A 26510-nucleotide genomic window follows, 5' to 3' on the forward strand; every position below is an offset into this window, starting at 1 on the left:
GGGAATGGCACACCACTGTAGTATTCTTGCTATGGGAACCCCATCAACAGTATGAAAAGGCAAAGAGATTGGTGTTAGGAGCCCCATTTGACAGAAAAGGAAGTTGAACCTTGAAGTTAAATTTTGTTGTGAAAGATAACACAATAAGAGGAGAAGCCAGGACTAGAACTCAGGTCTAATGCCCAAATCTCTGAGTCTTCTGTTAAAACGCACTACTCCTGCTTTTCCCTTGCAGGGTTGGGGCAGAAGAGAGCAATGAAGACCTTTCAGAGAACTCTGGCAAAGGCCGTGTGCTTCTGTGTCCTTTCCCAGGTCAGGGCTCAGAAGTTGCCCATGTTCTCATTCGGTTTATACAATAGCCAGGGCCCCTTTCTTTCTTCTTCTTCTTCTTTATTTTTGGCTGCATCACACAGCATGTGGGATTTTAGCTCCCCAACCAGAGATTGAACCCACGGCCCCAGCAGCAGAAGCCCGGAGTCTTAACTGCCAGACTGCCAGGGAAGTTCCCCATTTCCATTCATTTTCTTCCTAGTCTGAACACTTCTTCCCCTCCCAAGCCCTCTTTCTGCTCCATCATTATGAAAACACCTGTCTTCTGCAATCTAGTGCTATAACAAGTCATGCTGGAAGGAGGCAGTGCCCGCTGACCTCAGAGTGAATTACAACATATCAAAGAGTCCGAGTTTTAAAGTTGTCAGACCTTTGTTTCCATGAGGAAGAACTCTCTTTTTTTGCACTCATACCCCAGCAAGAGATTAGCAGCCTGAAATCACTTTGACAGTGTCAGTTGCTCTACTGCAGACCACAGGGAATTTTAATTCCAGCCTGTGAAATTGTAATTGCATCTCAAGGAGAAGTGAGGGATCCTGGGTAATGGCCACAGCCGAGCTCAATGTCAGAGTTGCCAGTTGCTGCCACATCAGATATTACTTGCTGTTATTCAAAAATCACTCCAGCTTTCCATATGGGAAGTTGGACTGGGGAGCGAAAGTAAATTAACAGAAACTGTCAGCTGTTCAGAACAGCACGGACAGCAGTGTGACAGAGGGGACTCACCTCCCATCAAAAAAGATAACTTTTTCTCTTTTTTGGGGGGTTAATATAAAGAGTTTCACAAACAAATTTCATTACTTAAGGTATGCAGCTAAATGATATCATTATTAAGCAAAAAATTATCTGGTCTTTGGCATGATAGATTAAAGCTGCCAATTTCTATTCACTTCTTCCAGGAAGGAGTTGGGAGTGGGGAGGGGGGGCAGTGCATGGGCAAAGTGGCCCAAAAGAGTAATTAAAATAATGAAGATAGCAAGTCCATGTCAGGTTGATGTTTGCAATGGATTAAAATTACCTGCTATCAAAGTTAAACTGTCTGAGAAATTGCTTCCTGCCTATGTTTGGAATAAAGGGAATTTAGAACTACCACATCTGATTACAAAACACTGAGAGATAGAGAAAATTATCAGCAAAGGAAAAGACTTGTCACCTGCCACCTTCTGAAGACAGGGGAGGTTCTGACGAGTACTAAGTGGTTCCAAAATTAATTTTTTTTTTCTACAGATGGTCAGAAAGAAAAGAGAAGGGGCTAAATAAAATTGCTTAGTTAAATAGCTACAATCTGTGGCTTTTTTGTTCTAGATGGTAGAAACAATTCATGTATAGGCTTTACTTTTCCTCATTTGATCATTTTGAGAGTAAACTTTAGGGATGACATTTCACTCGTCCAATTACAGGAAACGTGCCCTTAGAAGGTCTGTCAGCAGGGATACCTTCTGGTAAAGGTCCGACTGCCCTAGTCGCCTCTCTACTGACCCTTGACTTCAGGCTCCCCCAAACTCTACTCCGACCTCTCTGCCTGGCTAAATCCCCTCATTGTTTAGAAACCTGTTTTATACTCTGCTTGCCCCCTGATCTTATGACATCTGCCCTTTCATTGTACTTAGTATTTTTTTAATTTTAATTTTTTGGCCATGCAGCATGTGGGATCTTAATTCCCCAATCAGGGATCAAATCTGTGTCCCCTGCATTGGAAGTATAGGTCTTCACCACTGGACTGCCAGGGAAGCCCCTTAACATTCTTTAGAAAGCCTTTGAGGACCTCCCTAGTCCATGTTAGATGTCCCTCCCATGCTCTGATGATTCCCTATTTTCTACCTTGAGTGGCTGGATTGCAATTGCTGCCCAGCTTCCCAAAGGTAGGATGGTATCTGTCCTGTTCACTTTTTGCAATTCCAGTGCCAAGCACAGTGCTTGGCACCTAGCACCAAACAACTGCCAAGTTGTCTTTCTCCTTCACAAAGTCTTCAGCCTGCATCCAGAAGGGATTCTGTTTCTCCCAGTGCCCTCAGGTTAATGTGAGCACCTCCTGTATCCATGGTCTCAGTGTATCTGTGGGTGCCCTGCCCACCCTCTAGCTTGAGAGCAGTAAACTGGTTGAGAACAGGCTGTAGTACCAGATTGCCTGGGCTGTAATCTTGGCTCTGCCATTTACCTGCTAATGACCTTGGGCAAGTCACGTCTCTGGGTCTCAGTTTCCTCATCTAGAATAATTGCTTGGAGTGACTATGAGGATTAAATAACCTAATGTATTCAAAGTGCTTGCCTGAGTCTATGTAAATGATGGCTATAATGATGCTGCTGTTCTTTACTATTACTGCTACATGCATCAGAAGTATGTCTAAGCTTCCATTTGCTTGGATTCTTGTGCCAATCCAACCAATCCTTAAGCATCATTTCTAAAACCAAAAATGGCAGGGAGGAAATAAACTCGAGTTTGAGGAATATACATTTTATAACTCCACTCAAGTTTCTTCTTATAACTCAGCTTTTTATAAACCCATTCCAGTGGAGAGATAAAAGTCAGTCTGGGTCGGTTCAGCACAGGGCCCCCCACTGCCTTCTCTGGGGTTGGGACTAAGAACTGAGGGGATGGAGACAGGTGCTGGGGACACCTCTGGACCCGGTGGCATCAGGGTGCATAGCATTCTCTTAGTCATGAGGGGGAACCTCAAGAGACACATTGTCTGGACACAGGTAAGTCCCAAAGCATCTCAACACCAAAGAGAATCCTTGGAATTCCTGTTCAGAAATGCTCCAGACTAGAGGGATGGATCTTAGACAAGCCACCAAACTCCTCCTAAGCTCAGCTTTGCCTTCTGTAAGGGGGCCAACCTTTATGGTTCCCAGGAGCCCCTCTTGCTCTTATTCTAGGCTGACCTGCAGGGCTCACCACCCCTACTTTTCCTGCAAGCACAAATCATGGGTGAAGCAGAAAGACATGCAGCAAGCCCAGTCTTTTATCAAGCGATGAGAAAGAACAGTCTTTCTGCGAAACTTATTCAAATTTCCACTCTGACTGGAGGAAAGTTTAAATTCCCTGCAAAGAAACAGATGCTGTTTGGGACTGATTACCAGAAGACAGCCGCTGGTGACCTTCCAGGGGTTTACACTTGTGACTTCAGTGTTGGGCTGCTATGAGTTTTGCTTCAAATATTAATTGGAGTTACTGCAGCTACTCAGATAGACAGCTTGACTCTGCCACATAGTGTGAGGGAAAGCTGGTGCTAAACTGCTCTTCCCCAACCCCTCCTCTCCTTTCCATTTGTGTGTCCAAAGGCATTAAAAATAGTCTCCAACCTGAAATACGACATTTTTAGTTAGTGAATGTTCTCGTAGTTGGTATAATTCTGACTGCCCAAGGCAAACCAGTTTGATAAGATTAATTTTTTTCAGACTGGGATCCAACCAACTTGTGCTTTTTGTCAGACTGCTTTGGAACTTTCAACCTCTCTAACCTCAAAAATCTTGGAGGATGTTGTGTTAAAAGGGGAAAAAGAGAAGATGGATCTTAATTGGAGGCTTGAGAATCTTATCCTGCCTGAATAGGGTTAGAGATCTTACATGTGAAAGAAATGTGTAAGAAGCAAACCTACTGGAAAACCAGAAACCAAAAAAGACATAAAAACAGCAAAGGTGAGAAATGGTCAAGGGCAACAGCTAGAGCAGACCTTTTCAATGACACAAAACTCAGCCCATTGGGAATGCCTCTTCATATAATGCATTTAAAGCTGAATTTCAAAAGCTCCTTTACTTTCTCTCAAGGGGACTCAGACTCTACAAGCTCCATCTCCTGGTTTATTTTCTGTTTAACTTCCAATTTTATTATCGGATATGGAACCAAATAAGACATGGCATTGACTATTCTCCATTGATTCCCGGGCGAGAGACTGTGCTACAGTCGAGTCTCCTTCCTCAGGCCCAAAGCATGGAGTTGAGACCAAATTGTAGCCTAGTTTTCCCTTGTCCTGTGGACAAGGCATGTGTTAACACTTCTATGGGCCAATAATCAGAAATTTAGAGTTTTTCTGTGGAGTTCGGAGTGGAAAGTAGTGGACCATGAAGGTTCTGTGGCAACAAAACCCTTCCCTTGTATCTCAAATGGCTCCAGGTAAGACTGCAGAAATCATACTGATGGAAACCTCCCAAAAGAGAGAAACAAAAAACCCAGAAGCATCTGTTGTCTAAGGTCACGGCCTGAGATAGTTATCCCAGGTGTCTTTTTGGTTAAGAATTCTCATCCATGTGTTGAGAACAAAGCATGTGAATTCTTAACTGAACAGGTGTATTAAGAGAATTTGAGATACAGGAGATCAAGACCAGAAAGCTGGAGGCACTGATGGGAATCACTATAGATAAGCAGAGTTAAGTAGCAGGTGCTGGAGGAGCAGAGGGTTGCTAGGTCCCCAGAAGCTCCTCAGTGTAGGAGTGCCAAAGCAAAGATTAAGGATCAAACACGCTGAACTGCGAAGACAGGAGCTGGACTCTTACTGAGGCACTCTCTTAATTGAAATACTGATGGGACCCACACAACCCGCTCTAGTGACATGTTACAGCAACAACTGTAAAACAAAGCCCCATATCAGCAACACCATTGTCAGTTACAGCAATGATAAGAACTATCACCCACTGGCTAAGTGAGGCTTAGCAAATGGTTCTCTTGAAAATGGACAAATTTGAAGGTTGGCAGCAGATAAAAAATATAAAACCGAGGACAGAGATTTAACTCTCCCTAAGTCTTGCTTTGTGGTCCCTGAAAAGTGATGTATGTTTTCAAAAGTGGCAGAATAGGGTGAGGTAAGGGGAGCCCATTGGTCTGATCATCAACAAGAGAACAGGCCACCTTCCAGACTACTTATCTTTCCAATCAGGAATTTCTTCAGAGCTTAGAAGCCCATTTAGAATCCTACAGTGGCTCTTCTTTGACTATCAAGTAGTCTAAATTCTTTAGAATGGGATAAAAACTTTTCACCACCTGAGCTTATTTTTAGTGTAATTTCCAGGCACTTCTCTTATATATTTTTCACTCTAGCTACACTTTTTCTCAAACTCACCATACATACCTTTGTAGACTACATGCTGTTTTTATTTTGATAAAATATGTATAACATACTATTGATCATTGTAACCATTCATAAGTGTAGAGTAAACTCACAGAGACAGAAAGTAGAATAAAGGTTACCTTTCACTTCTGCAAAAAAAAAAAAAAAGGGCTGTTTAAAACGCGAATGTATTGAATCTGTAGCTCACTTTAGGTAACGCTGACATTTAAACAACGTTAAGTCTTACTATCCATGAATAGTGGATATTCTTCCATTTATTTTGAAATGTAAAAATGTCTTTCAGCAATGTTAGGTCGTTTTCAGCACACAAATTTTTACCTCCTCTGTGAGATTTATTCTTCAATATTTAGTTCTTTTAAAAGCTGTCGTAAATGGAACTGCTTTCTGAATTTCTAGTTCACTGCTGTTGTGCAGAAAGAACTGATTTTTGTGTGTTGATCTTGTCATCTACAATTTGGCTGAATTTATTAGCTCTAGTAGATTTCTTGTGGATTCTTCAGAATTCTCTATACATAGGATCATGTCATCAGCAAATATAGTTTTCCTCTTCCTTTTCTTCCTTTCCCTTAGCTAACAGTTCTGACCAGGATTACTAGCACGGTGTTGAATAGCAGCTGTGAAAGTGGGCATTCTTGTCTTGTTCCTTATCTTAAAGGAAAACTTTTGGTTTTTCACCACTACGTGGATATTTCATAAATATCATGTTGAGGAATTTCTCTCATATTCTTAGTTTTCTAAGAAGTTTTTGTCATGAAAGGGTGTTGGATTTTGTCAAATGTCTTTGCTGGATCAGGGGAGACGATCACATGCCCCCCACCCATGTTTTTTTTTTAAATTAATGTGATGTTACGTTAATGTTACATTGATTGGTTTTATATTGAACTTGTATTGTTGGAATAAGTCCCACTTGGTCATGGTAAACAATCCTTTTGATATGTCATTGAAGTTAATTTGCTCATACTTTGCTGAGTATTTTGGCCTCTATATTCATAGGGGAATTTTTAATTTGCAATTTTCTTATAGTGTCTATCTGGCTCTAATATCAGAGTAATTCTGGCCTCGTAGAATGAGTTAGGAAGTGTTCCTTCCTCTTCCGTTTTTTTTTGGGTAAGAGATTAAGAAGAATTGATGTCAATTATCTTTAGATGTTTGGTAGAATTCACCTGTGAAGCCAGGTGAACAGCTCCTGGACTTTTCTTTGTTTATGCTGGTCAGGGATGAAACTCTAGTGCTTAAAGAAAACAATTCCTCCTGCAAGGGATTTTCTTAAGAGAGCCAAAGCCCAAAAAAGAATTTTCCCAGGGACTTAGTTCAATCTTTTGCTGAATACACTTAGTTCAGTCTTTTGCTTCACTGTTTAAATTACTTCTGGTTATTTCAAAATAAATTACACCTGCAAGATTGAAAAATGTATGAATTCCTACTGCAAGGGCAAAGATTCACAAGATAGCAAGAGGAGCTACTTTCAGGATTGAGTGTCATCAGATAACTCCAAAGTGACATTTTGAGGGAGATAGCAATTTAAAAGTAAGCTGTAGTGTATAATTAGATTCATTACTTCATTACGTATGTATACATTATGTGAATGGTATGCTTCAGGTCACAAAGGCTGGGTCCAAGTGTATCAAGTCATAAGTACACAATTTGCTTTATTATCTATTTGAAAATCTTTAGGTCTGTTTTAAAAACACATGTGTTATATTGCTCTTTATGAAAACTGGGAGTTAAAAATCAAAGGTAAAAGCTTGTCCTCAGAACTGGACGGTCTGGGATAACTATAGTTATGATGATTAATCAGGCATATTAAAAGCAGATTAGATAAACCCAAGAATTAAACTTCCTAGTTCTTCAGGCTTTTCTGAACTCCCAGCTTTCCCTTACCTTGATCCAAGATTTTTTGGGTTTTTTCCCTCCACAATTTTTCTAGGCACTTGCCTCATCAGTACTTATAAGTGTATTCAGATGCCCATAAATTAAGAAGACCATAAGAAACCAAAAGAAACTTTGCTTCAATTGCTACAGCTGGGATATTTTGGCTTTAGAGCTCTAGGAAACAGTACTGGTATGAAATAATTGACAGAAAACTAATGAAGAATAACAGTGTCTGCATTTCCTTTTATCCTCAAGGTAGGGTGGAGGAGGGCATGACTTCTAGACCTCCCTATTAATCTCTTTGCTCTTTTCATCTTTGGCCATGGAAAAATCTGCTTCTTGATCTTAGATTGGCCACCCAAATCTGTGCAGCATTCATTAATTTGATCTCCTCACATACAGCTGCAACCCATTTTCTTTGAATTTTTCTTCCTCTGCTGCATTTGTTAAAATTAGACTGTAAGTCCCTTGAGGCAGGGATCTTTTTATTCCACATATAATTCTTTTGGGTGGCCATGTGTTAATATCAAAATTTGAAACACCTACCCTTATTTATAAAATCGATTTTCATGTTTAAACTGCTAAAGGAATCATGAAAGGGGAAGAAATGATGTGTCCCAAGGACACGCTACTTGATAAATGTGATCTCATTTCATCTTTCAATGACCCGGCAATGGAGTTTTGCTCCTATTTGACAGATGAGGCTCAGAAAGAAGTGGTCTAGCTGCAAATGTAAACCAAACTTTGGTTGATATAAAAAAAAACTCATGCTCTTTCCCTATACTGTCTTCCTCAGATCTGTACTGGAAACAACTGAGATCTGAATCCAGTCGATCCGGGTCCTTAACTCCTTCATGGTTCCTTAACTCAAATTCTACAGTTTCAACACTGTAGAAACCAAGCTCAATGGTAAAGAAAGTGTAAGTTTATTAAACATGTGCTATTGGTGACTTAACTTTTAACAGCACTTTGAGAAATGATTAGGACACCAGATTAAATACAAATTTGGCCTGGATGCTCTACATTAGGCTGCATCATGGAACAGAGGTGCCCAAGCTTTCTTGATTCAGGTACTCCTAGGCCAAAACAAACAGCTACCCATTCTCTTTCATTAAGTAGGCAGGGACTAACAACTTAATAAGTACTTCCATCTTACTATATTACAAAAAGTGTTTGAAAAAATATACGTGTAGATTGAAATAAAGATATCTTTATTTCATTCTAAAATTATAATTATCTGCATCTATTGGGCACTACACAACTTGTCAAAGTTTGAAATAAAATCACATTCATTTCTTGTTAAAGACTGATTTTTTTCACTTCATACCAGCTTTTCCTCACAGCAACCACCTAAAACCTAGTCTTAGAAAAGTATTTTTGTTGCTGTTCTTTAGTTGCTAAGTCATGTCTGATTCTTTGCGACCTCACGTACTGTAGCCCACCAGGCTTCTCTGTCCATGGGATTTTCCCAGGCAAGAATACTGGAGTGGATTGTCATTTTCTTCTCCAGGGAATCTTCCTGATCCAGGGATCAAATCAGCATCTCCTGCTAGGCAGGTGGATTCTTTACTGTTGACCCACCAGGGGAGCCCATGGTAACATCAAAAAATGTGCATTTTCATGTTGAAACTGTAAACTATTTTGAGCTATTATTCTACATGGTATCTGACAAATTCACTCTGTTTCCTTCAAAAATTTAAAATATCCCATGGTCCTCCTTTGAGTTCACTACAGCACTTTGGGATGCCTAGGGTCAGGCGAGCCTTAAGAAAATCATTCCCTTCTTTCTTCTTCCTTCTCTCCCTCCTTTCTTCCTTCTCTCCCTTTCTCGCTTCCTACATTTTCCCCCATGCTTATTTTATAATGCTAAAGCCTCCTGAAGCTTCACTTGTAACTCTTAATTCTTTCCCCATGACATCTTATATTTTACACTGAAATATGCAACCTGGAGTTAAGTCAATGGAAAAGCCCATGTTTTGACTGAACGACATATGGAAATCTGATGTTTAGACACATTTTCCCAGCAACAAAGCAAAGTTTTCACCAAAGAATTTTTACATTATCTTATTGACAGTCTCACACTTGGTGAATCAGGCAAGACAGAAAGAAAAAGAGAGGGAGAGGGAGGGACGAAGGAAGAGACAATAAACTTGCATGAATCATCTTTTAAAAGTGTATCAAGTACCAGGCACATTCTTGGAGCAGGACAACACAGAGGGCAAGGCTGGGCTCCCACAGAACCCAGGCACCCACAGGGTCAAGTTCATATGGAAGATGGAGCCAAGGGAGTAGGAAGAGTATACAGCCCAGGAGCACAGGCCTTGGAGTCAAGCTGAGTTCAAGTCCTGCCTCTACAACTTAGTGGTTCTGTGTCCCTTGCAAGTTACTTAATCTTGTGGGCTTCAGGTTTTTTTTTTTTTTTTTTCCCCTCAGCAAAATGAGAATAACAATACCTATCTCAGGGCTGTGTTTTCAGGAAGAACACTTATAAAGTCCACATCATTTCGTCTGATGCTTTTAAAGGCTAGACGGTTCATGATTATCAGTATTATCATTATGATCAAAACAGGGCTAGTCACGATGAGAGACAACAGAGACAAGATCGACTGGAGAAAGTCAAAGGTGCAGAAACAGTGGGGAGAATGGCAGGCTACACGTCAACAAGTGGACACACACAGGACTCTCAATGACTACTGATGGGAATGGAAATTGGTACAACCCTCGCAAAACGCCATTTGGTGGCGTGCACAAATGCAATGCCCCTGCTTGATGTAAGTTCACACAAATGCATATATATGTGGACCCAAACGTACGTTCATAGCGTCATTATTCCAATAGCCAAAATATCAGAGACAACTCAAAAGCAGGATGGATAATTACAGTGGGGTATACTCATCCAATGGAATTGTATTCAGCAAGGAAAGTGAATGAACAACTGCCACACACAGCCACCTGGATGTGTCTCACATGCAATGCCGAGCAAAAGGCAGACACACAGAACAGCACACGCCATGTGACTCCACTGACATGAAATTCACGAACATACAGACAATCTATGATGTTAGAAATAAGGACTGCAAGCTTTTGGGGGACAGAGCTAGGGACTGGGAAGGCACCAGGCAGCCTGCTGTCTCCAGCATCAGAGGTAAAGCTTTTCTTCTGCCCTGTATAGTGTGACTCTAGGCTTTTGGTGGTATTTCCACGTCTGCAAGGTTTTCATTAAATCAGTACTATGCTGGAACCCACTATTTATTAATAAAGAAATGATTGCATGTATCTCAAAAAGGAAGCACCCAGCAGGCTCCCTCCCATACTCTGCTAACTCTTCTCCCTCTTCCTGCTGATGGATCAGCAGGATCCTAAGTGGCTGAGTCACTGCAGGGCTCCCAGAGGGTCAAGAGCAGATTCTTGCATTTTAAATGTGATCTCTTAGAACCACATACCAGGTTTGGGAGGTATATACTGAAGTCTTTGATTTTTTTTTTTTTTTAAAATCAATGACTGATGACATAATTTGAACTTAGATTCCTTAAAGACACAAAAGAGGTTAAAACATTTTGGGATAAAACCACAAGCTGAAGAGGGTGGGGATTTAAAATGAAAACTGTCCTGTAACCACAGGGTGCCTGATGTTCCTGTAACTGTACAATCCAAATAAATTATTTAAATTCGAATAGTCGTGAGACTTGTTCATTACACCAACTGCTTTTATTGTAACACAAATCACTTCATTTAGTGAACACCAATGACATCAGGTAGAAATAAACAGTTGATGTAAATAGATTAAAAAAAAAAAGCCAGAAAAGAGGCAGAGCTTGTTTTAGACAAATCCACTTTTTGAAAGTTTGTGGGTTATTAAAGAAGGGGGTGATTCCTCAGATTTTTCAAAATGTTGCCAGGATCCTTTAATTGGCAGGCTCTTCCTGTGCATTCCGGAAGGACTGACGTTCCAAACACAGGTTTCCATATAAACTTTTCCGTAACACATCTGCTGTGGAAAATAAAAGCTTTGTAATATTGGGGCCCCAAACAATGCATAAAGAGAAAGATAAGATTTTAAAATGTTTATTGAAAATGGAAAATTCTTCCTGGATGAGGAAGAGGTAACCAGACCCGCCATACAAACAGGTTCTGACTTGAAGACTGGTGATTTAAAGAAAATGCAACCACTTGCATTTTTTTTTGCTAAAAATAAACCCAAGGGCGCTTAATTGAAAAGATATGCTATGGCAGCCGTTATTAGATTTTAGGTCAAATAACCAATGGGTCCAACTCAATGTGAGACAGGGAAGCCTCATTAAAGAGTGTGGCTGAAGAGCCGTTAGTGAGGCCAGTATAAATCATTGCCCTTTGAGAACTGATGTGGTTGCTCTCCTTTTCTTTGAAGATTTGAATTAGAAATTTATTCTTCTTCACAGATGCTTCAGCTGGTTGTGTTTTAATTATAGACCTTGACCAAAAGCGCAAAAAGAAGAGCAAACAGAGCCAGGCCCACAGACATCTTCAGTGCAAAGTCCTGGTGTAGTCTTTGCAATCGTAGCACCATTCGGGAACTGGCCGACTCGCGTCGATTTGCAGCTGAGGTGTGGGGTACTGAATTCAGGTGATTCCCAAGCCTATTTCTGAATTCCTATGGAGACAGAAACATAGAGGAAAGCAAAGGTTTTAAGGACAAAAAAAAAAAAAAAGAAAAAAGCACTGATATTATATCAGCTCAGCAAAAGATTCCTAGAAGGAACACATTTTTTTATTGAGATATAACTGACATATAACATTGTATTAGTTTCAGGTGTACAACACAGGATTCAGTATTTGTATCCACTGAGATGAGCATCACAGTAGGTCTTGTTACAGCACAGTTACAAAATTCCTTCCTAGTAAAGACTGCTTTTAAAGATCTACTCTCTAGAACTTCCAAGTATACAACGCAGAATTGTTAACTACAGTCACCGTGCTGTACCTTACATCCCCGGAATGTAGTTCTAACTCCAAGTTTGTATCTTTTGACTCTCTTCACCCATGTCATCCATCCGCCATGCCCCTGTCTCTGACAACCACCGAGGGGTTCTCTGCACCTATACAATCAGTTTTGTTATTTTAGATTTCATGTCTTTCTCTGATGCATTTCACTTAGTATAATGCCCTCAAGGTTCATTCATGCTGTTGTGAATGCCAAGACTTCCTTCTTTTTTATTCCTGAGTAATATTCCATTGCGTACATATGCCACATCTTCCCTGTCCACTCATCCATTGATGGACATTGGGTTGTTTCCCTGCCCATGTCTTGGCTACTGTAAAAAACACTGCAATGAACACGGGAATGCAGGCATCTTTCTGAGTTAGTGTTTTTGTTTCCTTCGGTCTAACACTCCAAAGTAGAATTGCTGGATCAAACCACAGTCCTAGTTTTAATTTGTTGAGGAAACTCCATACTGCTTTCCAGAGCGGCTGCACCAATTTACATTTCGATCAACAGTGCGCGAGGGTTCCTCTTTCTCCATATGCTCACCAGCATTGTTAGTTCTAATCTCTTTTGATAGTAGCCATTCTAACAGGTATGAGGTGATATCTCATCGTGCTTTTAATCTGCATTTCCCTGATTATTAGTGCTGATGAGCATCTTTTCACGCACCTGTTGGCCATCTGTATGTCTTTGGTGAGTATTCAGATCCTCTGCCCATTTTTAAAATCACTTTTTTTTTGGTATTGAGCTACATGAGTTCTTTATATGTTTGTGGTATCAACCCCCCCCATCAGATACCAAATACACAGTCTGCAAATATTTTCTCCCATTTGGTTGGTTGCCTATTCCTTTTGTTGATGGCCTCCTTTGCACTGCAGAACCGTTCTAGTTTGATGTAAGAAGCAGCTTCACTTACTCCTTCACCACAGACACATTCAAAACCCACCACAGACGCATTCAAACACCCACACAGGTCGGGTGGGCTAAGTCAGGTATAAGCGACGGTTCCTTTCCTTTAAGGGTAAGACCAAGTTCATAAATTTCCAGGTTATACTCAAAACTATATGGGAGAGACAAGGAGTGTTTATGGAGAATCAAGGCAGAATTCCCTGAAGGGCAGAACTGATATGGAGTTGCATCACAAAGGAACTTAACTTTCAGGGATATGACTGTATCTACTGAGGAAAAGAATAACGACAAAGGAAAAACCACAGGAAGTAATTTTATTCAGCAAACATACTGGTTGTAGGAGGGCTGCTCCTGACCCTTAGGGGGCACCTGAAGGGGTCTAGGTGGCCAGAGGGATCCACCCCACACGCAGCCCTTCCATTGACCCTGGGTGCCATATAACCCTCTGGGTGACCCTCTGGGTACCAGACATGGAAAGACTGGGAAACCCAGCTCGGTGGGGACATGAGGAGCCAGGAGATGTGACAGTGAGAATTCTGAGGCAGTGTCTGTTCCCTCAGGCATCTCTGCAGGTGTGGGGAGGACGGGGGCCCCTGGCCACTCTCAGGGTGGTTCTAGGGTTTCAAAGTGTAGTTCTGATTCCATGATATAAGATTTCCACCTGATGCACAGGCCTTAGAATCAGTGCCTCCCCTGTTGAAACCTGAATAGCATTTTGAGAGATGGAGGTGGGGACTGGGGAAGGAGAATACTGGGTGGAAGGAATGAAGCAGGGATGGGGAGGAGGGGGTGACCCAGGGGCACAACTGCACAAGAAATCCACAGAAGCACCAAAGGTCTCTGAACAGCTACTTCCCTTCGCTTATTTCTTTCCACGCTTTCAAACAATCCGCTGGTGACAGCTTCGGCCCTGCGGGGAACAGCAGCCCCACTGTGCACAGCAGAAGTGCTGGAAGTGTGCTTTACAGAGGCGACTCTGGCAGGAAAGTAGGGTGGAGTGAGGGGAGGGGAGAGAATGCGGGTAGGGAATCCGGGGCAAGTTGTGGCGAGAGATGGGGTGGAGGGCGACGAGGACCTCCATGCTGGAGGCATGGAAAGGAGGGAACGACAGACTTCTGATATAGAATCAACAACACTTGAGTTCAGGTGAGTGGGTAATGGAGGGACAAAGAATAGGAAGGGGGAAATGAGAAGAACTTTCACAACCCAATTTCTACCAGCAAAGACTTACATGTGAAAGATAGGGAAGAATTTTCTTGCTTTGACCGCAGGAGACTAATTGCAAAATTAATGCAGCTTTTGATCACAAGGATATATCTCTCAATTCCAATGGCAGTCACACCATCATTTCCTTCCAGGCTCCTTGGGGACCTGGGCTGACCCCCTGCTGTCCCTGTGCCGGGGGCCCAGATAAGGAGGCTCACAGCTGGTCAGATGGAGATACTGTCCCCAAAGCAGAGACACCTGTACCTCGACACGCCCTGGGAATCACTCTCTTGTAAGATGGGTGTTCTGTGTGGTATTTTGGAGCGGGGAATATGATGACAAGCTTTCATTCTGATTCATTTAAAATAGCCCCAAGGTCTGAAGGACAGCACTCATAAGGATAATGGCAGCCTTGGGAAAGAACGTGTACTTCTGCAGCTGAAACGACAGAAGCTCTGCAAGTTCCTCAAAAGCAGGGAGGTCACCTAGTTCATCCCTGGGCTCTCGGAACCTCCACAGCTGCAAACACAGAGCAGGCACGCAAGCAAGTGCTCAGAAATGAATAGATGGATGGATGGGTATGAGGATGTATTGCAGATGAGATCTAGCTGGTTAAAAACAGGCTCAGCCATGTCTCTGGTGATCAATGGGCACAACTGTACACAAGTCATGAGTTGCTGCCTCTAGCAATTAAACCATCACTTTCTAAGCTTAGCTTTACAAGACCAGAACTAAGAGGCTGATTAATTTCTCCTAGGCCTGAGTCCTTTGATCTTCTTAAGTCACAGATGGCTTTGAGAAGTCAGTGAGGACTACAGACTGGTCCCCCAGAAAAATGTGGAGGCGTCTGTGCACACATATACACAGCCTGGCTCACACCTGGCAGAGAACTTCAGGAGGTTCACAGATCCAGATACCGTGGGGCCTGATGCCTTCTCTCAAAAAAAAGCAATTCAAAATTAGGTACAGGCGCTTGGAATAGCCCCTTCAAAGTGTGAGTTCCTGAGTCTTAAGCTCTACTAGCTTCAGGGAAGACCTACCCCAACCCTCAGCTCTGAATGCTGGACCTTGGTTCTGTGCCTGCAATTCCAGAAGCTGCCACTCGGTGATTACTGGTGTTGGATCAGGGGTCAGGCTGCCTGGGGGCAGGACTAGGTGAGTCTCCAAGCTTTAATCATTTGTGTATGCTTAGTCACTCGGTTGTGCCCAACTCTTTGCGACCCGTGGACTATAGCCCACCAGGCTCCTTTGTCTATGGGATTCTCCAGGCAAGAATACTGGAGTGGGTTGCCATTTCCTGCTCCAGGGGATCGTCCCCATCCAAGGATCAAATCCACGTCTCATATCTCCTCTGTTGGCAGCCGGATTCTTTACCACTGACCCACCTGTTTGGTTGATTTTATGAAGATCCACTGGAGAAAGGATAGGCTACCCACACCAGTATTCTCAGGCTTCCCTTGTGGCTCAGCTGGTAAAGAATCCATCTGTAATGTGGGAGACCTGGGTTGGGAAATCCCTGGAGAAGGGAAAGGCTACCCACTCCAGTATTCTGGGCCCTGGAGAATTCCATGGACTGTATAGTTCACGGGGTCACAAAGAGTCGGACACCACTGAGAGACTTTCACTTCGTAACACCTTCTGCTTCACAAAGCTACAAGAATAGGTAAAGCACTTGTGCTCCGAGTCTGAAAAAAAATCCCTTAGACTGTTAACAAGAGTTTCATAAAAATTTTTCCTCTGCTCCTTCCAACTCATTTGCCATAAAATTTTGCTCAAAATATAAACGGTACCTATTAAACTACCATTGTAGATTATCTGGGGCTGGGTTTGCCTTAGTCATTCTTCCTCAGGCACTGATTTTTTTTTTTCCTCTCCCACGCAAACACTGAACACATTTGAACATAACTGACCCATCTGGTGCCAGCACTCTCCTGTCCTGGAGGGACAGGCTGCATCACAGGAGCGTATGGAAGTGCAGTGGCCTCCCCCCACAGCCACAAGAAGCCCCCTGACCGGCCACTCTCCCTGAGAGCAATGTGAGCCTGACAACAGGGCAGCAGAGAGAAAACGCAGCCTGTCTTTACCACGCTGTGCTTCTCTTATTATCTCTGCTCAGTCGTATCTGACCCTTTGCGACCCCATGGACTGTAGCCTGTCATGCTTCTCTCCATGGAATTCTCCAAGCAAGAATTCTCCAAGCAAGAATACCGGAGTGGGTTGCCATTCCCTTCTCCAGGGGATCTTCCTGACCCAGGGATCGAACCCAGGTCTCCCGCATTGCAGGCGGATTCTTTACCATCTGAGCCTCCAGGTCTTCACTCTATACCAATTCATGATCTTGATTAAAAGAGTCTGATGATGTGTTTTTAAATATGATTGAAAAAAAGCTTCTCAGATGACAGAGTAATTGGTAGCCAACTACAATGTAGCTTTGCACATTTCAATTGTCAACTACCACTGGGATACTGAAGGAAAAGTAATTTGGAAATAAAGGTAATACAAGGACTTTCTCATAAAGTCCAAGTTCGTCTAACATGCAAACGCACAACTACTGCAGTTTCCACAGTCAGAAGCAGCATTCATGGTTAGAAAATAGTGTATATAGTATTTCCATGCTGTAATGGGAAAAAAGTGCTTATAGGTGAAGTGATGATAAATAACCAGTAGCAAGATAAAGTTTAAACATAGACATGTGCATAGATTAATGCACATAACTGACTTTAGAGAAGAAAAACTTGGCATAGTCAATAGTTCTGGAAAGTAAATAGAAGGCTTGAACCTTCCATAAACCTCTTAAACATTTTCAGAGTTATTAACTTTTGAAATTCAAGACACACTTTTATCTCTCAAGCTGTAATACAACAAATACAAGAAATTTTATTATTTACTATGACCAAACATCAACGCTCAGATCTATAATTCTTAAGAAGTCAAATTCCATTTAGAAGTGCCTTTACAAGACAGATGGAAACAGAGCAGGATATGACCTCTGCTCAGTCAAAAAGATTCACGTATTTATCTAGTCACAGTAGATTAAGGACATATTGAGAAAGTGCTAACTTTAATTAACATGATCTTTCCTCCTTGTAAATCTCATTGTTTCATTGATTAAGTTCTAAACATACTTACATCCAAATTCTTAAACATATTCTACGAATTTTCAAAGGTGTAGCTTATCAAATCCTATTAAAGTAATAAATCTATTAGAATAGAACCATGAATATACACTAAAAAAAAAAAAAATCCTAGAAACCAAACCAATTTTGATGTTCAGAAACCTCAGGAAGCAGATAACACCTTCCTCCAATATCACACCACCATTGCTCTGGTGCTATTTTCAAGGAAACTAGAAAGGAAGGAACTAAGTTAGAGACAGCTCCAACGTCCTTCTCCTTTTCACCAAAAACATTTATAAAGTGAGACACGGCTGCAGAGCCAGAGGCATAAGGATCAGGCACGGCAGGCGGAAGGTAAGCTCTGTGCATAAACACAAAGGAGAAGACTCAGTGTTTCTGGAATGTTCCCCAAGTGTCCAGCACATGTTTTTATTCCCCATGCCATCTCTCCTTTAATGCTCCCAACCACTCAGTGAAGAAGTTAATGTGAGTTTCTCCCAACTTGAAGTACTTGTCCAGCTTATAGAGCAGGTGTAAAGGGGAAGGGGGGAGAGGCATGGCTTTAGTCATATTAAGTCTAGCTTGGGTGGTTACGCATCAGAGATATACTTATAATGCAATGCGAACAAATGAGAAAAATCAAGGCACTGCTTAATTATTAAAACAACTGCCAGTATCAATATTCCTACCAAAATGACTTTGTCCACTTCACAGGGAGGTGATGGTGTTGTTCTGTGTTTCCCTACAGAATGCCTGTCCAGGAAAACCAGCCTCAGGTCAGGTGATTCCACACGACCTGTCTCGCGGCTCTGAGCCACGCTGAGACTCAGTAAACGTGACCGGTGGATGGTGTGTCACTGGGTTTTCTCTGCATGGGCGACACGCACACATCCCTAATCTGCTCACATTAGAACATGCTGCAAAATGTGTTTTAATGAGGAACAGTTGGTCTGGTTCTGCTCAAATAAGAGAGATCCCTGTAAGAGAGCTGCCAACTGTCTCCCCATCTTGCAGCGCAGCTTCTAAGTGAATTCTTCAGCCCTGCCACCTGCAGGTGCTGCCAGGACCCAGCGATGGCATTCCATGTGCCAGTTCCCCTTCCCGGACGAACAGACAACCTTGTCCCTGCGTTTGTGTCATTATCTGATGCCAGGACAGACAGGGGATCACAGAGGCCAAGGCACCTTTTTCCACTCTTCTTCGGGACCTGTCTCTAACTGGGAGCATATTAATACCACGTCACTAAGAGTGTTCATTATCTCCAAACCAAACATGGTAGCATTTTCTAGCTCTTGCAGTCTACAGAAAGAACGCTACACACACAGTCCATTAGTGTTACAGGCACGTCATCATGTAACAGGATCAACAAATGAAACTGGGAATCTAGTACACCTGTTCATTTATTCTGGGAGAAAACTGACACTGGAAAACCTCTGCTGCAATTACAAGATGACAGCACAGTACCATCAGCCTTTGGGTGCCACTCTGGGGCATGAGCAATTCTAAAGCAGCCATTATTCATGTGTCATTTCCCCTCCCCCCACCTCAAATGTGTACTTGCCATAAGATCATTAAAACTGCAAAGAAAATGTTTTCAACTGGACCACATACACACTTAAAAAACTCACTATGATCTCAGTTTTTTTCATCTTATTTTGGTGATCGAGTAAACACATGGCTTTGCTAATAAGGCCAAACATAAATTATTAAATTATCTACCATAGGATCAAATGCATTTCAGAGTCTATCCTGAATAATTCTGGCTTGACGTCCACCAAAGGAACAGATCTGAAGTGCCCCTGTGTGGTCTCGGTGACCCCTCCTTGTTAGGTGCCCAACTTTCTGACTTGAGCTGCGCCAAGTGAAAGAAAGATACATAATCATATCAAAAACCAAAGCTCGGCATCTGCCCATCACCTAATTATTTCCTGTAAGATCGTATTTCATCCTACTCAAGAGATCTGAAAACAACTCTTAAGCTCTGAACTTCTTTTAACAAATTCAAAATATTTCTTATGTGTAAATTTTCTCATGGCCCAGAGGCACTGTTACAGCTTGAAGTGGGAGCTAATAGGGAGGAAGGAAAAATCGTTTGATATCTTAGAACTCAAGATAAATTAAGAGTTTAGAATCTTTTCTTAACTGAGCCTGAACATATGGCCTACACAGAAAATCTATCGAAACCAAATATGTGATCAATGCAAGGAAACTGTCTTGAAATATACATTATGCAGTGCAGTACACTATTGGAAAAGAAACTCAAAATCTCCTAATTTTAAAAAGTTTGCTTAGAATACAAAATTATCTTCAGAGCAGAAAATTATCTCTATCGTAACTGCATTTTATCCCTAAAATATAAACTTAGGGAGGCACATCTTCACTCGAGCATCCCTAATGTCACTGCTGAGAGAGTCCGGGGAAGAAGCGATGAATGAAGGTGACTGCTCAGGCTCGCTGCCTTCTCACCCCTCCACTGTGGGCTTCTGTCTGAATGCTTTCATCTTATTTGTCCTTCTTAATCTTAGCACCAAACGTCCATTCAAATAAACCTACACTTTCCTTATTTTCAACTTCTTAACACTCGCCAAAATAAGGAGCAGGGTAGGGTAGAGAGATTCAAAATTAATAGTACAGTTCTCTCTTTTGCTTACTAAATATCAGCCACAGATGTGCACACACACCCACACACACCTACCCCAGGAGGCTTGCTTAGAACTATAAAGCCTGGGATTACAATGTTCATGACAGTAGCAGAAATCAGAACTCATCTATTCCAAATTATTGGCTGGAAATAAGCAAGCTGCTCCACAGGTGTGGTAAAGTTAAAAAAAAAAGAAGGGATGAATTGGGTCAAAATGCTTCGTTGACAATTAAGTCCTTTCGATAATCTCTTAAACCACAACTGAAACCATCCTCCTCCTCACACGGAGCAAACTGAGAACTGGGATGTAGATGAAGATAACAATTGAGTGCCTTGCAGTTAATCTTTAATCAGTCCAACTCAAAATAATTACTCTTAGGGATTTTGTCCAAATGGGTCACCATGAGAGTGTTTTGGCAGAAGTTTGGGTTTTAAACAATAAGAACAACAAAAAAAATGGGTGATGTTACCTGCTGTCACAATCAACCCTGTCATCCTGAGTACTATCCTCAGTGCCACTGGGTATATGGTTTTAGAATCAATGAAGTAAGGGATACCCTAACAGCACAAATATATTCATTCATTCATTCAAGAAACACCGAGTGAGCAGGCGCTATTTCAGACATTAAGGCCAAAGGAGTGAGCAAAGCAGAACAGCTCAGCCCTCATGGAGGGGACTCCTGTTTATTAGCTGGACACAAGCACATAAATATTTGCTATGTCTGATGGTAAGATGTACCATCAGGACAGCGAGTACTAGGTCTGACAGAAGGTGGGGGTAACTATTTTACAGAGGGCTCCTCAGGAAGCCTCATGGATAAGGTGGTATTTCAGCAGAGACCTGACTGGAGGAGATGACAGACATGTCATGTGGCACCTAAGAGAAGCATGTTCCATGCGGAGGGACAAGCAAGCGGGAAGGCCCTCCGGAGGGAGCAAACTCGGTGTGTTCACATCCAAGGAGCAGCATGAGCCTGTGGCTGGCTTAGCGGGTTTGACGGGGAAGAGGTCGATGATACGGTAGAGAGACCAGCGGGGTGTGCAAGGCACTAGGCCTTGGAGATCACTACAGGGCCTTTGGCTTCCATTCTGAGTGTCATGGGAAACCCTAGACTTTAAAAAAAAATTTTTTTTTACTGTGATGAGATACATATAACATAAAAATTACCATTTGAATCATTTTTAAGTGTACAAATCAGTGGAAATTACAATTGCCATGTTGTACAACCATCCCCACTGTCTCTTTCTAAAACTTTTTCATCATTCCAAACAGAAACCCTACAACCATTAGGAAACAACCCTTGTACCCACAACCTCTGATAAACTCTAATCTACTTTCTGGCTCTACAGAAAGAGGCTCTGCTTATTCTAGATCTTGTATATATGTGGAATCATGTAATATTTGTTTTTTGTGTGCCTGACAGGTCACTTAGCATAATGTTTTCAAGGTTCATCCTTGTGGTAGCAAGTATCAGAACTTCATTTCCTTTTATGGCTGAACAAAATTCCATTGCATGTATATATCAACATATCAAACACATTCTGTTTAATCCATTTATTTGTTGATGGACACTTGGACTGTTTTCAGCTTTTGATTATAGTGAATAATGCTGCTATGAACACTGGTATACAATATAATTGGCATAGAAACAGAACAAGTATCTATTTGAATGCCTGCTTTTATTCTGTTGGGTACATATGTTAGGTCATGGAATCCTAGATGGTTGTGAGCACAAGAGAAACATGATCTGACTTTTATAGATGGTAAAAAGAGGGAGACCAATTAGGCAGATTGTTTGTGTTTATTATCAGATTATACAGTACAGAGCATGGAAAACCACCTCCTACAAGAATATTTTTTTAAAAAAGCCTGTAGCAAGTAACACTATCCTGCACCATGATGCTTTTTGACAGTTCAGAGGAACTGACATCATCTGAAGGACAGCAGAAAAGAAACAGCACTCAAAGTCAGTGAAAAGGGGAAACTTAGAAACACGATCACAAAGTATTCATTTTAGGTAACCAGCAAATTTGGAAAACTCAGCAGTGGCCACAGGACTGGAAAAGGTCAGTTTTCATTCCAATCCCAAAGAAAGGCAATGCCAAAGAATGCTCAAACTACCACACAATTGCACTCATCTCACACACTAGTAAAGTAATGCTTAAAATTCTCCAAGCCAGGCTTCAGCAATACGTGAACTGTGAACTTCCTGATGTTCAAGCTGGTTTTAGAAAAGGCAGAGGAACCAGAGATCAAATTGCCAACATTTGCTGGATCATGGAAAAAGCAAGAGAGTTCCAGAAAAACATCTATTTCTGCTTTATTGACTATGCCAAAGCCTTTGATTGTGTGGATCACAATAAACTGTGGAAAATTCTGAAAGAGATGGGAATACCAGAACACCTGACCTGCCTCTTGAGAAATTTGTATGCAGGTCAGGAAGCAACAGTTAGAACTGGACATGGAACAACAGACTGGTTCCAAATAGGAAAAGGAGTCCATCAAGGCTGTATATTGTCACCCTGCTTATTTAACTTATATGCAGAGTACATCATGAGAAATGCTGGACTGGAAGAAACACAAGCTGGAATCAGGATTGCCGGGAGAAATATCAATAACCTCAGATATGCAGATGACACTACCCTTATGGCAGAAAGTGAAGAGGAACTCAAAAGCCTCTTGATGAAAGTGAAAGTGGAGAGTGAAAAAGTTGGCTTAAAGCTCAACATTCAGAAAACGAAGATCATGGCATCTGGTCCCATCACTTCATGGGAAATAGATGGGGAAACAGCGGAAACAGTGTCAGACTTTATTTTTCTGGTCTCCAAAATCACTGCAGATGGTGACTGCAGCTATGAAATTAAAAGACGCTTACTCCTTGGAAGGAAACTTATGACCAACCTAGATAGCATATTCAAAAGCAGAGACATTACTTTGCCAACAAAGGTTCATCTAGTCAAGGCTATGGTTTTTCCTGTGGTCATGTATGGATGTGAGAGTTGTGAAGAAGGCTGAGCGCCGAAGAATTGGTGCTTTTGAACTGTGGTGTTGGAGAAGACTCTTGAGAGTCCCTTGGACTGCAAGGAGATCCAACCACTCCATTCTGAAGGAGATCAGCCCTGGGATTTCTTTGGAAGGAATGATGCTAAAGCTGAAACTCCAGTACTCTGGCCACCTCATGCGAAGAGTTGACTCATTGGAAAAGACTGATGCTGGGAGGGATTGGGGTCAAGAGGAGAAAGGGACGACAGAGGATGAGATGGCTGGATGGCATCACTGACTCGATGGACGTAAGTCTGAGTGAACTCCGGGAGTTGGTGATGGACAGAGAGGCCTGGCGTGCTGCAATTCATGGGGTCTCAAAGAGTCGGACACGACTGAGCGACTGATCTGATCTGATACTTTTAAAAACGCTGTTGCGGTTATAAACGTTACTGAAAAGACCAATGACCGCCTCCTCTTCTCACGGTATATATGTCATGGATGTGATATTAGCATCTCAGTTAACCAGGCCCAAATAAATCTTCAGTGATCATCAGAACACCTCCAATTTGGTACCACATAGTCACGGATCACTTCCTCTGTGCCAGTACCATTGGGTGCCTCCCATGCATTATCTCATTTCACTGCCAGAATTACTCTACTGAATGGACTCTATTACCCTCAATTTATTGAAGAAGAAACACACTGTGAGATGGTAAGTAACCAGCCAATGATCACACAGTTATCAGGGACAGAACCAAAATCCCAAATCTATGTAGAAAGATCACAAAGTTTATGTGCTTGAGGGATATACTTGTCTTTCAGAGTGGATATCTGCAAGAAAGAATCCCCAGGAGCTGGGGGCCTCCAGAGGGAAAATGCTGAGCTCGATTATGTAAATCTCCAGTGTTTTTTGGCTTTTCCTTTTTTGTCCTTTGGACTTCTCAAGTGGTGGCAAATTTGAAAGTTACCAGATCTTACTTTTACAGGTTGACTTCCTACCAGACAACTGTTGACTTGACACATGGCTTGTACATTTATGTTTCTCAGTAGTTTTATACAATGGTGTCGGGGAGGTTGAGGGACAGGAGAGAATTTGTTTCTCTGAAGCCCTTTAAATTTAAAACGTGGCAAACTGTGCTACAAAACAGAAGGTATTCATGCTTCTATTATTTTAGGCACAAGTCAAAGTTAGTACTCTGAACATGACAGGAGAAACAGGCTGAAAATTGATGGTTAGAAGCATGCCTGGCTCTAAGGTCCTCATCGTTACAGTTTCCGTGAAAAGAATTTAAACTTGCAAGATTATTATCAATTTAAAAAGAGGCTTTTGCAATCTGCTTATCAAGATGTCAAATGACTTCAAAGAGCAGGCTGGGTGGCTTGACTGTGATTTTTTTTTTAGCCTTTGAAGAATATACTAATGTCCTGAGCTGAAGGAACCGAGGATTATCAGCCTATCATGCACTGTCAACCTCCCTGCCTCTGGCCAAGAAAGCCTCTCTCCTACCATGCGCATCAGTAAGAGTCAAGTCCATTCTACAAATGTGCACAGAGCACCAGCTCTGAGTCAGGCGCTGTGCTATGACCCAAAGCTGGTGGCAAACGGAGCAGACGGGGCGGCCCTGCTCCTGTGAACTTGGCTCACACAGGCAAATTTCACCATTACACTTGTGCTCAAAACCCTTCCAGCGTGCATGGCAGAAACTCCCAGTACTCCCTCATATCTTATTCATACAGAAGTGTGTATCTCCTAAACTCTAGGCCATGTGAATACTTCTGGCCAATGGACAGAAGTAGAAATACCCTCTGCCCCTCCTGTGCTGAGGCCGTGAAGAGCTGGTTCTCTAGCCGGTCGGCCTGGGTCCCTGAGTGCCTGTGTAGAGCAGATAAGCCCTGGTTTGAGATCACCCAATAAATGGTACTAGATGTGTTGCAGTGAAGAGTAGGAAATAAACCTCTCCTGTGTTAAGCCTGAGATTTCAGGGTTAATGTGTTACTGCAGTATCACAGACTAATACATGTGCTCTACTGTATTGGGCTGGCCAGAAAGTTCATTCAGGTTTTCCTGTCACATCTTATGAAAACCCCAAATGAGCTGTTTAGTCAACCCAGTGTAACATGCTGCTGTTTTTGTTTGGTCATAAGTCATGTCTGACTCTTTTTTTGACCCCATGTACTGTAGCCCGCCAGGCTCCTCTGTCCATGGGATTTCCCAGGCAAAAATACTGGAGTGGGTTGCCATTTCCTTCTCCACAGGATCTCCCCAACCCAGGGATCAAATCTGTGTCTCCTGCATTGGCAGGTGGATTCTTTACCACTGAGGTACCTGGTAAACCCAATATAATCTGCTCCTTCACTTCAAAGCCCAGAGGGCCACTCTTTACAATGAACATTATTATACACTTGCGCCCAACTGCCCACATCTACTTACAGATGCCCAAAGAAAGCCAAATTCATTCCTGCTCATTCTGTCACTGACTTATGTTCCTTTGGTACTGAGAAGAATCTTCTCCTTCACTTGCCTGATTAAGTCCTTCTTATCTTCCAGTCCAGTTCTAATCCCATCAGACCCATGCCACCCTCTGCAGTGGGAACTGTGTGAATACCCTCATCACACTAGTGTTCTCCACACTGTAAATTCCACCTCACTGATACAGACTCCAGGAAACACGTTCCATCTTCCCATCCTCTTCTGTCCTTCTGGTGCAAATCTGAAGCCCTGGTTCCACACTCAGATGCAACAGGTCTGAGACCCGGATTGTGAAGCAAGCTTCGTCAGGAAGTAGACAGGAGCTTGGGGCTTCTGTCTTGCTGGGGCAAGAGGGGCAGAGGCAACATCTCTTACCAGCAGCTTCTATGTGGTTTGGGTCTCGTTTCTGGAAAACTTAGCCAAGAGTCTGCTCCGCAGCCCTTCTAATTATTCTGTGAACTGCTCAGTATCCCTTTTTGGACCCCTTTCTGTTTAACTGTTTTCTGTCGTCTTTAGAGAACCCTGATCCATATATTCGCTGACCCCTCAACTCTACAAAGGTCTCCCATCTTCCAATTTCTTCTGATCTGATGTCATCTCATTTATCACCTTATATATTACAGATTTTGTTCAAAAAGCACCTGTCTTCCTTTCCTAACTACACTTCCATCTCCTTGAGGGCAAGGATCACACCTTAGACTCCTGACCCCAAGCAGTCTGGACCTACCTTACAGACTGATCGGAGGACCACTTGATTTATCATCCGAACGAGGACCCCTCAAAGAATGAAAAAAGGCACTGTTATTAATTATACCCAGACAAACTGAGACGTGATCATACTCGGCACTGCTCACTGATGCCTGAGTAAAAAGCTCAAGACTTTTGAAAGGAAAGGAACATAGTCCAAATGAGAATGCCAAAGAGCAGTCCTGGCATCTGAGATTTGGTGGG

At 42.2% G+C, this 26510-nt stretch overlaps 1 protein-coding gene across 9 annotated transcripts in view; it reads right to left on the reverse strand.

The window, feature by feature from the left end:
• The window catches only part of CDKAL1 (CDK5 regulatory subunit associated protein 1 like 1), a 787726-nt gene that overhangs the window by 135519 nt on the left and 625697 nt on the right, over window positions 1–26510 (reverse strand). For 6 of the 9 annotated variants that reach the window (XM_070777644.1, XM_070777643.1, XM_019985951.2 and 3 more), the window contains one exon: window positions 11318–11898. The exons of 2 other annotated variants lie outside the window; for them this stretch is intronic. In XM_070777644.1, coding sequence (XP_070633745.1) covers window positions 11707–11898 — 192 coding nt within the window. In that variant the 3' untranslated portion in view covers window positions 11318–11706. Of the gene's footprint in view, window positions 1–11317; window positions 11899–26286; window positions 26337–26510 lie in introns of those variants that run through there. One more of the 9 variants, XM_019985952.2, reaches the window with a different exon arrangement.

Source organism: Bos indicus, chromosome 23 (genome assembly GCF_029378745.1).
Source record: "Bos indicus isolate NIAB-ARS_2022 breed Sahiwal x Tharparkar chromosome 23, NIAB-ARS_B.indTharparkar_mat_pri_1.0, whole genome shotgun sequence".
NCBI classification, from domain to species: Eukaryota; Metazoa; Chordata; class Mammalia; order Artiodactyla; family Bovidae; genus Bos; species Bos indicus.